Below are 12519 nucleotides of genomic sequence, written 5' to 3' on the forward strand. Positions count from 1 at the left end.
GTGGTGGCAAGTACTGTCAGCTCTTGTGCTCTGAGTCACATTTTCCCATGTTCCCCACCATGTTCTAGATAGCCAGGGTTGCTGCATAAGCTTCTGCTGGATTTACTGTGGGAGGAGAATGACTCGACTTTGGGGTGACTGCTAAGCCAAGTCTCTGCCCTTCCCTAGCCTCAGGGGCACTTGGCCTGCCTCTCTCTCACTCACGCTCACCCAGAGGAAGGTGGCACAAAGCATCCCGCACTGTGAGGGGTAGGTGGCCTGCTGGGGCACTCACCACTGCCAAGCCTCAGAAGCAGCACATCCTGGAGCCTCCGGTTGAGGTCTCGGAGTTCCTTCATTTCGGACACAAGTGCTCCATACTCCTTGAGCTTCTTGGCCTGCTGTACCAGCTGCCTCCGAGTCCGCTCCAGCTCCTGCTGGAGGTGGCGCATCTCCTCCTGCTGCTGCTGGTAGTTACGCAGCAGCTCCTCGTACAGAGCCCGGGGCACGACGGCATCTTCCAGACTGTCCATGTCCTCTGTGCCCGGTGAGGCCTCCACGAAGACCTCCTCTGGACACGTGCTGTGGCCTAGGCTCAGGCCGTTCTGCTTCTCTAGCCGAGCCACCACTGCCTCGATGCTCTTGTGCGCCACTTCGCTCTGCTTCCGCCCCTCAGGTCTCTGTGTAGGACAACGAGAATCAGTTCAGGCAAGGGCAGCTGGGACTTTCTTGGACTGCAGCTCAATATTTCCCCAGACAATCCTAGAATCACAGAACCACAGAACATCAGTGCTTGGAGAAACTTGTGTGAACACTTAGTCAAAGCCCTTCACTTTACAAATGGGGAGACAGAGGTCCAGAGTGGGGAAGGGTCTTGCTCAAAGTCACACAGTCAGTTAGAAGCAGAACAAGGACTTTGGTTTCCCAGGACAGCATTTTTTCCACTCTGTCACTCTGCCTCTTGGAGGTACATACTACCATGACTGCCCTCCCCAGTCCCCGGTTCCCAGTCCCCACCCACCGCCTGGGCAGTGAGTGGCTCATAGCAGGTGAGTATTTGTGGAGGATCAGTGAGCAATCTGGCCAAGCCCTCCCAGGGGAGTCACCACTCAAATCAAATCTCTTCAACAACAAAAACATGAAAGAAAAAACAGGGTGAAGGGGAGTATTCTACAAGTAACCTTTTACTCACCAATGCTTTAGTTGGGAAGGATGCAAAGAACTCTAATCTAGGGCAGGGGCCTTTCTTATTTTTTTCTGTCTCTCTACTGTCTATTCAGAATGTGCACTTGGCGGGGGCTTGATAAATGTTTACTTAACTAAAAAGTTCAAAGAATGCTAGTATCAAAGGTCCCTTCAGCTTAACTTCCTCATTTTACCAGGAAAATGAGGCTCAGAGCAGGAAAGGAGTATACCTGGGGACACACAGCAAGCAGCAGACAGTTACAATTTGGAGCCCAGCTTCTAGTACTAGTCCCTCTCTCACAATGGGGCTTGGGCTCTGGCCAAGCTCTGCAAGACAGTGGAGACAGTTTGCTGAGAAGAGATTTATCCAAGACTATGCAGAGGTTGGGGTTTCAGCTGCCTGAGGAAATTCCAGCTCAAGTGGACAAAGCTCCCACTGAGTGGGAGTGGGAGTTATAGGACTGACTGAATTCTACACTGAGGGCAGAAGGGCTGTGAGCTTTCCTACTGAGAACACTTGTGGGAGGTACAGACTACTAAGGACACAAAATTCCTGGTAGGGTACAGACTACTAAGGACACAACTGTGTGTCAGGTGTTAAAAAACAAAGGGAGATTGGCCTTGAGTATTCCTTAAGCAGACAAAACCAGCTTAGTCTGACAAACAAAGCTTACTTTAGCTTATTTTGCTAGCCTATTCTGACGTGGGTCATTTGTTTATACCTCTGGAAATCGTAGACAAAAAAACTGTTTCCCAAGGTTGAGAGGTAGTAACTACTGATCAATTCCTAATCAACTGAGAATATTTCCTTTAAGAAAATTCTAATATTATAAGCAATCACTGTGAAGAAGAAATAGTCACTGACTTCTCACTATCTCGGCTGCTTCCTAATAATCTCTACCCTAACACCCAACTCCTGCTGAGTCTCATTCCATGTTTGGGTTTGAGCAGTCCCGGTTTGCAAATTGCCGTTTGTTGTGTGCATGATAAACTTTTACTAAAAACTAGCTCAGTAATTCCTTGGTTTAACTTCTGTTATTCTGAACTTTTGACACAGGTCGAGTCTACCTTAACCCCTCACTAAATTTCTGGAAATGTAAGGAGAAAAACAGACAATGACTGAGGTTGAGTTACACGACAAATCCTCTCACATTTATGCATGGGATAGGGCGCGGCTAGTTTAGATGAACACCTCTGCTAAAACTGCAATGCTCACTAATTTTGGTATCTGTCTCATCACTGTACTGTGAGACACCTAAAGGCAGTAGCTGCATTGACTAATCTCCATGACCACAGGGATCAGCACGGGGCCAGATTCACAGTGGGGGGGCAATGAACTGAATTTAGTTGCATCTTTTGCACTGTGCCTTGGGAATGTCCCTGACCACGTGTCCAAAATCAGACCACAGTCAATGCCTTCTTCATCCTCCCTTCCTTGGGGGTGCTCACTGTATGAAAAAACACCTGGTTGGCTGAAGAAAATTTTTAGCAGGCTTATAAAGGACACTGGAGAAAACTAATCCAGGAACACACCACAGGAAACAAAATCTCATAGAAAGTTGCCTTCCAATCCAGGGTCCTATAAACATCCTTGTATGAATCTGCCTACCCTCTTCCCTAGAGAGTCCACCTTTAACTGTTTAGGGCAGTCTGACAGTAACTGGTTTGGAACTACTGCCCCAAAAGGGTCACTTAATGTTCCCAAAGCTCAGCAGGGACGTCTCCAGAGTGGTGCATGGAGAGAAATGCACCATCCCAGGCCCTCAGCAGCAATGGCACTGCACAAGACGGCGCAAACAGGACACAGCCTGGTGGCACAGTGTGAGTCAGGGTCCCCTGGAAATTCAGCCAGCAAACATACTAGCTGTCCGGAGCTTCCCCCACTGAAACAAGCAAGGCCTGTGACATTAGGAGACATTTTTGTGGGGAGAGGAGGCCAGACTAGAATTCTTTAGTTATTAGAAAGCTGAAAATGTTCCTACATACTTCTAAAAGAAGGAAAAATTTTGTTACCTTGATGTGTCTAAGTTGTAAATCTTCTTCCCCATAATCTTTAATTTCCCCATCTTCTTCTATATGATTGAGAGAGAGTTTGGGGATTTTTATTTTCTTCTGCATCACACTGTTTTCAAGGTCAGATTTGTCTTCTAAAATGCATATCAAGAGAACAAGTTTCAATATGAGTCAAAATACCCAAACTGCCCATAACCTCAAATACTAGAGAATAACTGAGGCCAGACCAGTTAAAAGGGAAAACAAACCAACCCCAGGCATGGGGGGATCCTAAAAGCAGCAGTGCAGATAGATCTTCTCGAAGATTAAAGGTATCCAAAAGTACCGGAATCACAGCACTGAAAGAGTGTCTGCTGAACCTGCTGAGGGGTTTCTCTAAGTACATCTTAACGGTTGACCTTTTATGGAATTCAAGAGTCTTGGAATTACAATGATTTTCAGATTATTATCTATCCTAAACTTAACGAGCACATGAGCAAGATCTTTCTAAGCCAAGCAGCTTCCCAGAAAAACCTGGTGCACTTCTGCAAGCTCAGGTACCAAGAGGCCTAAAAGGGATGCTGGCTCTTACATAGGCAAACATGAGCTGGAAGGCCAGAGACTGCCCCCACAGCCCAGACACAGGACAGGCTGAGGTAACAAGAATGAGGAACGTTCATTACCATTTTTCGGGTATCATCATAGCAACAGCAGAATTTGAGGGGCCTCAGTGAACAACTGGTTCAACTCTTGTTTTACAGATGAAGGAACTCAGACCCAGAGAACGGAGGAGCGTGCTCAAGATGTGAGCTGAGGAAGGGGCAGGAGTGGGAAACAGGCCTCTGATATCTCACCCATTGTTTACATGTGGTAGCAACGCATAAGGAAGTGGATCACACTTGGAAAGTTTTTATAAACTGTAAAGTGAAATACAAGGGGGTATTATTTCTCTTCACTTTCTCATTCTTTAAGCTGAACTTCCAATAATCTAAAAGATGCCTTGCTTCTGAACTCTAAAACTCTATTTCCCAGATCTCTCTCTCTCTCTCTCTCTCTCTCTCTCTCTCACAGGAGATATCAAAAGTAAAACTTCAAACAGGAGAGTGCCAACTGGAGTGGAAGTTGTGGAAACCTGAAATTGCTTTGGAACTGACCTCTTGTGGTAAGTACTCTGGGGTCTTGTTTTCTAGTCTTGAACTGAGACTTTGGGAATTACTGGTTTTTATATTCCTCAAAAGCTCCCCCCTACTACATCCTCAATGCATTTTCTAGCATGCTGCCCTAGGCCAGATGTGGCACAAGGCCAGGGAGCTGGTTAAATCCAGTCTCTATGGGTCTTTATACACAAGTGTGAGTGTGTGTGCATATGGATATGACTGTGTTAAATATGTTCTTACACTTTCCCCAGGCCAGGCTTCCCTCCTCATAACTTGTTAGGAAAGCTGAGAAGGAAGCTCACCAACATAAAACTATTCCAGAATGTCCTCAAGTCCCAGATCTATCCAGAACGTCTTAGGAATGGGGCCCCTATTGGTCAGAGGTGGTGCCTCAGTATCAGGGAGACCTCAATATGAGCTGCAGCTCTCCCATGAGAGGGTGAGAAGGGTGGCACAGGGACCTTAGTCTCGCTGAACTCAGATGTCTCCTCTTTACAGGGAGTTGTGGGGTGACAGAGCACTACAGTGTCTGGTGCACACTATCGCCCTCAATGAAAGAGATATTAAAATTGGTGGGAGCAACATACTTGGAATCATTTCATTTCCCTAAGCACATGGTGAATAATGATACCAAGTTTAAAAACAAAAGAATGACTTAAGCAGGGTATGGCGTGCACTGGAAAAAGAGAGATGGTCTTTGTTAACATCTCCCTCCTAACCAGAGATGAAAATGGCCTTTCTTATGATCCAGAGGAGCAGCCCTCAGGTTGTATTTTCACAAGAAAGGTCTGTTCTTGTTCTCTGCGCACCTATAAAATATACCCAATGAGTTAGGTATGAACAACAGCAGGAAGTCTGGTCTTTCTAAAAGAGCAACAGGTTCCTTCCTACAAATCACTACTGACTATTTCTAAGCCAAAAAGATGCTAAGAGGTAAAACCTCAGGAAAGTGCCCCAAATGAAATTATCCTGAAATGGGGTGGATGAGTGCTTATACATGTGAAAAAGAGAGAGAAACACACACACACAGAGGGAGAGCGAGAGAATCAGAGAAGGGAGAGAGAGAGAGAACCAGAGAAGGGAGAAGAGGGCAGTATTAGGATTTCCAAGTTTTGGGACAAAGTTCCTGGGCTAATCTTCAGTTTGCCAAGTTGAAGGGCAAAGGTTTGGCATGCAGTCACCAAACTGGGAACAACAGAGAAGCTCTGCTTCCCTGAGCTGAAACTCTACAGTTCAGGATCAGGTTGGTGTGGAGAGACGCAATCGTTCAGACTCACATAACTAAGTAATATTTGAACTCAGATAAATCATCTCATTCAACCCGTTCAAAATGTGTATGAGGAAATTGACGTTCCAAATGGTGAAGGGTCCATGTATTCATCTGCATAATAATCAGGTCCAGGGATAGAGGGGAGCAGGACAGGCGGGGCTCCCACCTGGAGAGCTCAGTGAGTGGCCCCAGAGGTCAAAGTCATACCATGAACAGGGTGAGAACTCAGACTGTGTAGCCCCGTCCACAGCATTCCCTCCCTTGCCTCAGTTTAACATTTACTGAGAGTTTACACTTGTAGGATCCAGTCTGGGCCCTGCGGACACAAAGATGAAGAGGAAAGTAATTGCTATTGGATCTTAGGGATAAGGGAGATCACTTTGGTTGTTGCAACCAGAGCAGGGTTTTGAGAGGAAGTGGCTTTTGAGCTAGAATTCTTCCTTGCTGGGTAATCTTGTGTAAGTTACTTTACTGCTCTGAGCCTGTTTCCCCATCTGTGACTTGAAATCTGTGACTTGAAGTAAATAATTCCTACTGACATTGCCAGAATGCTGTGAAGATCATCAGTTCTGTATGTTAAGAATTTGCACAGGGTGGATGGCACTTGGAAAGTCAGTGCTCAGAAAGGGATAGTCACATGGGGAGAATAAGAGTTCACACAAGAGTGGGAAAGAACAGAAGTCAAAAACAGGAAGGCTGGGAAAATAGACCTGGATTGGTTATGAAAGATGGTTCTGTCATAGGCAGGAGAGATAACTGAGGAAGAAAGTTACAGTGGTTGGAATTGAGAATAAATGGCCTTGAACAACAAGTTAAGACAAGCTGGGGTTGAGCCTGCAGATGTGGAAAAACTAAGTCAGACAGCCTGGCTTCTAAGTTCAGTTCTGTCTCTTGGTAGGTGTTAGAAGTCAAGAAAGCTTCATGTCAGTGAGCATAGAAATGGAGAAACGGAGATAGCACATCTACCTCAGGTGGGGATCAAATCAACTGAGTTAATATGTCCTGAAAGCAGCAGAGCCTTGGGCAGATGAGTACACAGGGATAACAAAGCTTAGCAGAGCCTGCTGCTAGTTCAGGGTCTGGTAGAGGCTTGCTTCTTGAGGTGGAGACCTCAGGTGGGCGCCACTCCCCACCTGGTGACAGTAGGGCCTCCTCTAACACCACCCCCATCACTGCTGCCCAAGGCTCCATGCTCTTCCAGCTAACTGGACTGCTCCAATCCTTCCTTGTCTACTGGACAAACGCCACTCAAACTCCACTTATATCTCTTTTCTCCTCAAAGGTACAATTACACACTGTATATACCTTTTCTGTATTCTATTTCCTTCCATGTTGCAAGTATCTGCTTTGAGGTCTACCTCCCCCACTGGACTGTGAGTAACCTCAGGTGAAAGCCCATATCATAGGCTTTGCCATACAAAAGGGACTCCTCAAACCAAAAAAGTTTAATGAAAGATTATAAAAAGAGGCTACACCAATAAGCATTATGGAAAGATGTTCAACATCACCAGTCATTAGAGAAATATAAATCAAAACAACAGTGAGATATCACTGAACAGTCACTAGGAAGGCAGTAGTAGTAGTAGTAGTAGTAGTAGTAGTAGTAGTAGTAGTAGTAGTAGTAAAAGAAAAGAAAAACAACAAGTATTATGAAGATGTGGAGAAATTGAAACCATCAGCATACCCAGTTGGAATGTAAACTGGGGCCACTGCTGTGGGAAAGAGCTTGGCAGTTCTTCAAATCATTAAACATACACTTACTATATGACCCAGCGATTCCACTGCTGGTCACATTCCCAAGAGAAATGAAAACATATGTCCCCTAAAAACTTGAAACACAAATTTTCACAGCAACATTATTCCAACAGACAAAAGGTGGAAACAACCCAATTGTTGATCAAGTGATAAATGAATGGATAAACAAAATGTGGTATTATCCATACAATGGACTATTCAACCATAAAAGGAAAGGAAGAACTGATCCATGCTATACCATGAATGAACCTTGAGAACATTATACTACATGAAAGAAGCCAGAAACAAAGGCCACAAATTGTATGATTCCACTGATATGAAATATCCAGAATAGGCAGCTCCACAGAGACAGAAAGATGACTTGTTGCCTGGGGGTTTGGGAGAAAAAGTGATAAGCAACTGCTTAATGGGTAAAGGGAATCTTTTTTGGGGGGTGACTAAAGTTTCTAAAAACAGTAATGATGGTTACAGAACATTACTTAAAAGACCCTGGCTGTGGGTCCTCACCCGCGCGCTTTAAAGGGACTTATGAATACTCTACTACAGACACACGCAAAAGGGTTAATAAAAGGTTTATTTACAAGAGAAAAAGAAATAAGGAAAATGTACAACTCAGGGAGAAAATAGGGAAATAAAGTCTTTAATGCGTTCTACCCGATCCGACGACCTGGAAACCCAAAGTCACTCTCAGAGCTAGACGGACGCCACGAGCTGGCCGAGGGCCCCAAAATGGAGAGAGCCCCAAAGCCCACATGTCTGCCTTTTGTATCCACCTGGCTGCTTAACCCCACCCTCAGGTCCCAGCCACCTTCCCTTGGGTGGTGATGGGATGTAGAGTTCCCAGTGTCTTTGGCTTTGGCCTGGGGTGGGGGTGGAGTCCACAAAGCCTGTATGGAATTTGCTTTGGGGCAGCCTTTTCCCCCTAACACTGGGGTGGGGGTGGAGTCCACAAAGCCTGTATGGAATTAGCTTTGGGACAGCCTTTTTCCCCTAACAAATCTACACACTTTAAAATGACTAAAACAGTGAATTTTTATGTGAATTATACTTGAATTACAAAATAGGCTGTCATTTATGGAACATCTACTATAAGGCACTACACATCCTAACAATCCTGCAATTAGGTATTATTAGCCACCTTTTCTTTCCACAAAAGAAGAAATAAGACTCAAGGAAGATCTGACCTTCTTTGGGAAGGTGCAGTCAGAATTTGATAAGGACTTTCTGTCCCCTAAGTCCACACCTGGACGTGGTAGGGCCAGAATAAATGCTGAATAAATGAATGATGGCTATGGATAAGGACATCCAAATTCCCCAGCCTGAAGGTCAAAGCAGAAGATCACTTTACTCCTGCTTTCCCACCACACCCCTCTGTCCTCAGGAAGTCCCCAGAAAACAATACCCATGGCTGGGCACAATAGAAATAGGTTGTAGCCAGACCTCAGGGCTTGAAGGGGTTCTTTGGAAAGATAGGCTGAGCAGAACTGGAAGTGTGATGTGACAGGTGTGAGTTCAGGAAAAGAGTAGAAGCAGATAGTACCTCCAATCACAGGCCTCCTGACCTGGATCTTGGGTACCTCCATGCTTGTCTGGGGGTGGGGGTCTAAAGGCTCCCCTGAGAGTTAACTACCTCCTGGCTCTATTCTAATGCCCATCAGTTTCTTCCTTGACTAATACTCCCTGGAAGAGGGATGGGGGAGATCCGAGGCTTCCATTCATTCATCCTTTACTGAGCCCCTATTCTGATCTGAGCACTATGCTCAGCATTTCTTATCTTTTGGACACTTATATCCCAGCCTGTGCCAAGAACCTCAATTGGAATGCAAGGTTTGACTTCCTGAGGAATGCTGCCTCACATGGGGGCAAGCCTCTGGCCTATACGCCTTCCTAACAAATCCAGAATTTAAGGTGCTGCTTCACATCTACCTCTAGTCCATGGAAGATTACTCAACACTTAGTGTCATTGCAAAAGATGGAGGAAGTGGTTGGGAGAGAGAGGCCCATGATCTCGAAAAACAGTCTGACGTTCTGAATCAGGAGGTCTTGGTTTGGAATTCTGCATTTGCTATATGCTAACTATGGGGGCTTGGACAAGCTACTCAACCTGTCTGAGTCTCAGTTTCATTATCTATAAAATGTTTTCCATAAGACAGTGCATGTTAAGCATCAAGAACAGTGATTTTCTTGTCATAGGTATTCAATAAGTAGCAGCTGTGAGCCACTACCCCTATGGGTTATAATTTTGGCTTTTATCCAATGGCAAAGAGAACCACTGCAGGTATCTGCCATAGGTTGAGACATGATGACAGAGATGTTTTAAGAAGATTAATGTGGCAATGGCAAGCAAGATAGATGAGATGTGAGGAGGAAACTGAACACAGGGTGACAAGAAGCTATAACTCTTTACCGGCCACATTAATGAAGGCGAGCAGTAGTGTGCATCATCTAAGACAGCAAATAACCGCATACAGCATTTTTAATATGGCTTTGGAATATGCTTCTAGTTTTGAATTCCATGAAACCATAGAAGGAACTAGCAATGGATTCAGAAGGATGTGGAAAACTCTCTAGTCAACCTGACTTTCTAATTGCTCAAAGCTTAAGGCCAAATTATCAGTTTGTGATAATTTATGTAAACAAAAATAAATGTGTATCCTCTGCAGAGATAACCGTCAATGATTCTAACTTCCTGATTGCTTCTTTGGTTTCCAGGGTAAAGAAAACGACCAAGCATTTGGGCACCAGCTATCTCTTCCTCCTTTCCAGCTACTTAGAACTCAACTAGATGCATTCATCTGCTCAACATACGTATTGAGGAAGTACCTTTTATGTGCCAGGCCCAGTGTCAAATTCTTAACTAACATCACCATATCTAATTCCCATAATAATTCTGCAGAAGCAGAGACTGCGGCACACAGAAGTGAAGTGGCTTACCTAAGACAAAAAGCTATTAAACAGCAGAGCCAGAATTTCAAATCAGGTCTGCAAGATACTATCACCCAATTATCCTATAGGAACAAGAGAAAAAGTATCAAGTGCCGTACCTTCCTTACCTGAAGCAAAGGGGGTGTATAAAATGGTGAGTGTGTCAATTTAACTCCTGAAGTGCCTTTCTCCAAAAACTTCGCCTATGCTCTAGGAGAGTGCTGTGACAAACTCCCAAATTGAAACACTGCACAAATAGGACTTAATGCCAAATTCCTGAGCTACATGCTTATCAATGCGACCAAGCTCTAAATAATCCCCAAATTGAGCTCCCATCCCAAATTATAAAATTCAGTAAAAGTTGCTCTTCAAAAATATTGAAAAAACTTAGTAGCCATTATTAACCTGAGAGGGACAGCTCATTAAACTTACTACTGGGGGTGGGGGGACTGGAGGCTAATAGCAGGTAGTGTTTTAGAAAACAGGCAGGTGGACAGGAAATCTAATGCAAATCTGTCTTTGAAAGTAAAGTTATCATTGACAATTTTGTGGAATACAGGTAAATGGGATAAGTGCTGTTTTGACGCCCCCCCCCTTTTACATATAATCATGCTGGACAATTAAAAGAATCCAACATCTGAGAGTTTGTTAGAGGTTTGTTAGATAGGATGAGATTTCAAAAGACTACATATAAAAAGTTTTACAAATGTTTGTCTTGTTTTAAAAATATCTACATCTAGATTTAAAGTTTTTTATCTATACAACAATCCTGTAAAGTCTTAGTTAGCATTAAAAACAGGCCACAGAAAAGGCAGGCAGATTGCACTCTTTGGTCTATAGGGTTTGTGTTTATAAAATCCAAGGCAGACAAAATTTTCAGGTTTTAAGGATTGTGGCCAACCAAGACAATAAAAGATGACCTGCTGTGGCATAGCCCAGAGAATCCAGGGTGCATGGGGCAGAGACCGGGCTCTGTAGCTGACTCATTAGATGAGGTCACTTCCTCTAGTGACTTTTCTTTCCTGTCAAACATGGGACTTGACTAGGGAACCTCAACAAGTCCTTCCAGTTTTGTGACCACTGGCCAGTTGTAGGATCTCCCAAGTCTCTCTTCTGGGCAGTGTGGGATAAGAGTGGATGAGCTCATCCTTCTAGGCAGGAATGCTTGAAGCAATGTCTTACTGGGGCCATCCAAAAGGAGAGAGAGGGCACTGCTAACCAGGTTTCAGTAGGTCACCCTGCCCACATTGTCACCGGCCTTGGCACAGAGCAAGGACTTCATTCGGTTGGATCGTTTTTTTCTAGCCACCTTCAACTGTTGCCAGGGTAATAAACGGCCTCAGGATAGGGTCACAGAGGAGCAAAACATGGGGGGTACTGCAAGCATTTCATGCTTAAGCTAAGCCCCAGGAGGATTTAAAGCACAACACAAGTTAAATTTTAAACTTGTCGGCTCCTTACATATGCTTGTTGCTCTAAATCAGTCCTTTCCATAAAGGGTGGCACCACAACTAAGCAAGCTGTTCTCTCAGCAATTCTTAGCCCCTGATAGTCCTTAACAGCTGCCTATCTTTAATGAGTGCCTACTATGTGTCACTTTTCCATATTACCTTGCTAAATGACAGAGCGGACAAGTAGGTGATTACTATCTCTGTTAGAGATGAGAAACTCAAGAGAAGGAAGGAAAGTGATCCCCAGTCACACAGCTGGTATGCAGCTGAGTTACGATTTGAACCCAGCTGGTCTGACTTCAAAGCGCATCTTCTTTGAGCTCTCTAACAACACTTCCTCCTCCATATTTAAGGAAGTGACCTAGAGGTTATCTAACCAAACTCTCCCATAGGGCAGGATTCCATTCCAGAATCTCCTTGATCTGCTTGCCACATCTAATGACTGGGGACTCATCACCATACTGGAAGCCCTTTACATTATGCATCTGTTTCCCTTGCTATTACTACAACATTCCCACTCACGCCTGTCAATTCCACTCGCTGGCTCTAACTCAGCTTTCTGGACCCCAAAGAATAGGTCTGAACCTTCCTCCACAGGGTAAAACTCAGACATTGGAAAATACCAAAATATCCCATGCAAATCTTTTTCTTCTCCTACGTATATATTTAGCTGTCCTATCCTATGCCTCACCAATGAACTGAGAGAGAGTACTCGCTCTGTAGTAAAAACAAACAAAAGCCAGCTTATTTCTGGGATCCAAAGATTTCTCTCTTCATTTGGTTTCTAGGACACTCTTGATTCCTT

General features: G+C 44.4%; 1 protein-coding gene across 13 annotated transcripts in view; it reads right to left on the reverse strand.

Moving 5' to 3' along the window:
* Positions 1-12519, reverse strand: part of LOC119235247 (AGBL carboxypeptidase 4) — a 940458-nt gene that overhangs the window by 210066 nt on the left and 717873 nt on the right. For 8 of the 13 annotated variants that reach the window (XM_054691772.1, XM_054691773.1, XM_054691774.1 and 5 more), the window contains 2 exons: positions 3178-3311; positions 275-659 (listed from right to left, as the gene is read on the reverse strand). The exons of the other annotated variants lie outside the window; for them this stretch is intronic. In XM_054691772.1, coding sequence (XP_054547747.1) covers positions 275-659; positions 3178-3311 — 519 coding nt within the window. The remainder of the gene's footprint in view (positions 1-274; positions 660-3177; positions 3312-12519) is intronic. 13 annotated transcript variants of the gene reach the window in all.

The sequence above is a fragment of the Talpa occidentalis genome, unplaced genomic scaffold (genome assembly GCF_014898055.3).
Source record: "Talpa occidentalis isolate TD23 unplaced genomic scaffold, MPIMG_talOcc4v2.1 talOcc4.9, whole genome shotgun sequence".
Lineage (NCBI taxonomy): Eukaryota > Metazoa > Chordata > Mammalia > Eulipotyphla > Talpidae > Talpa > Talpa occidentalis.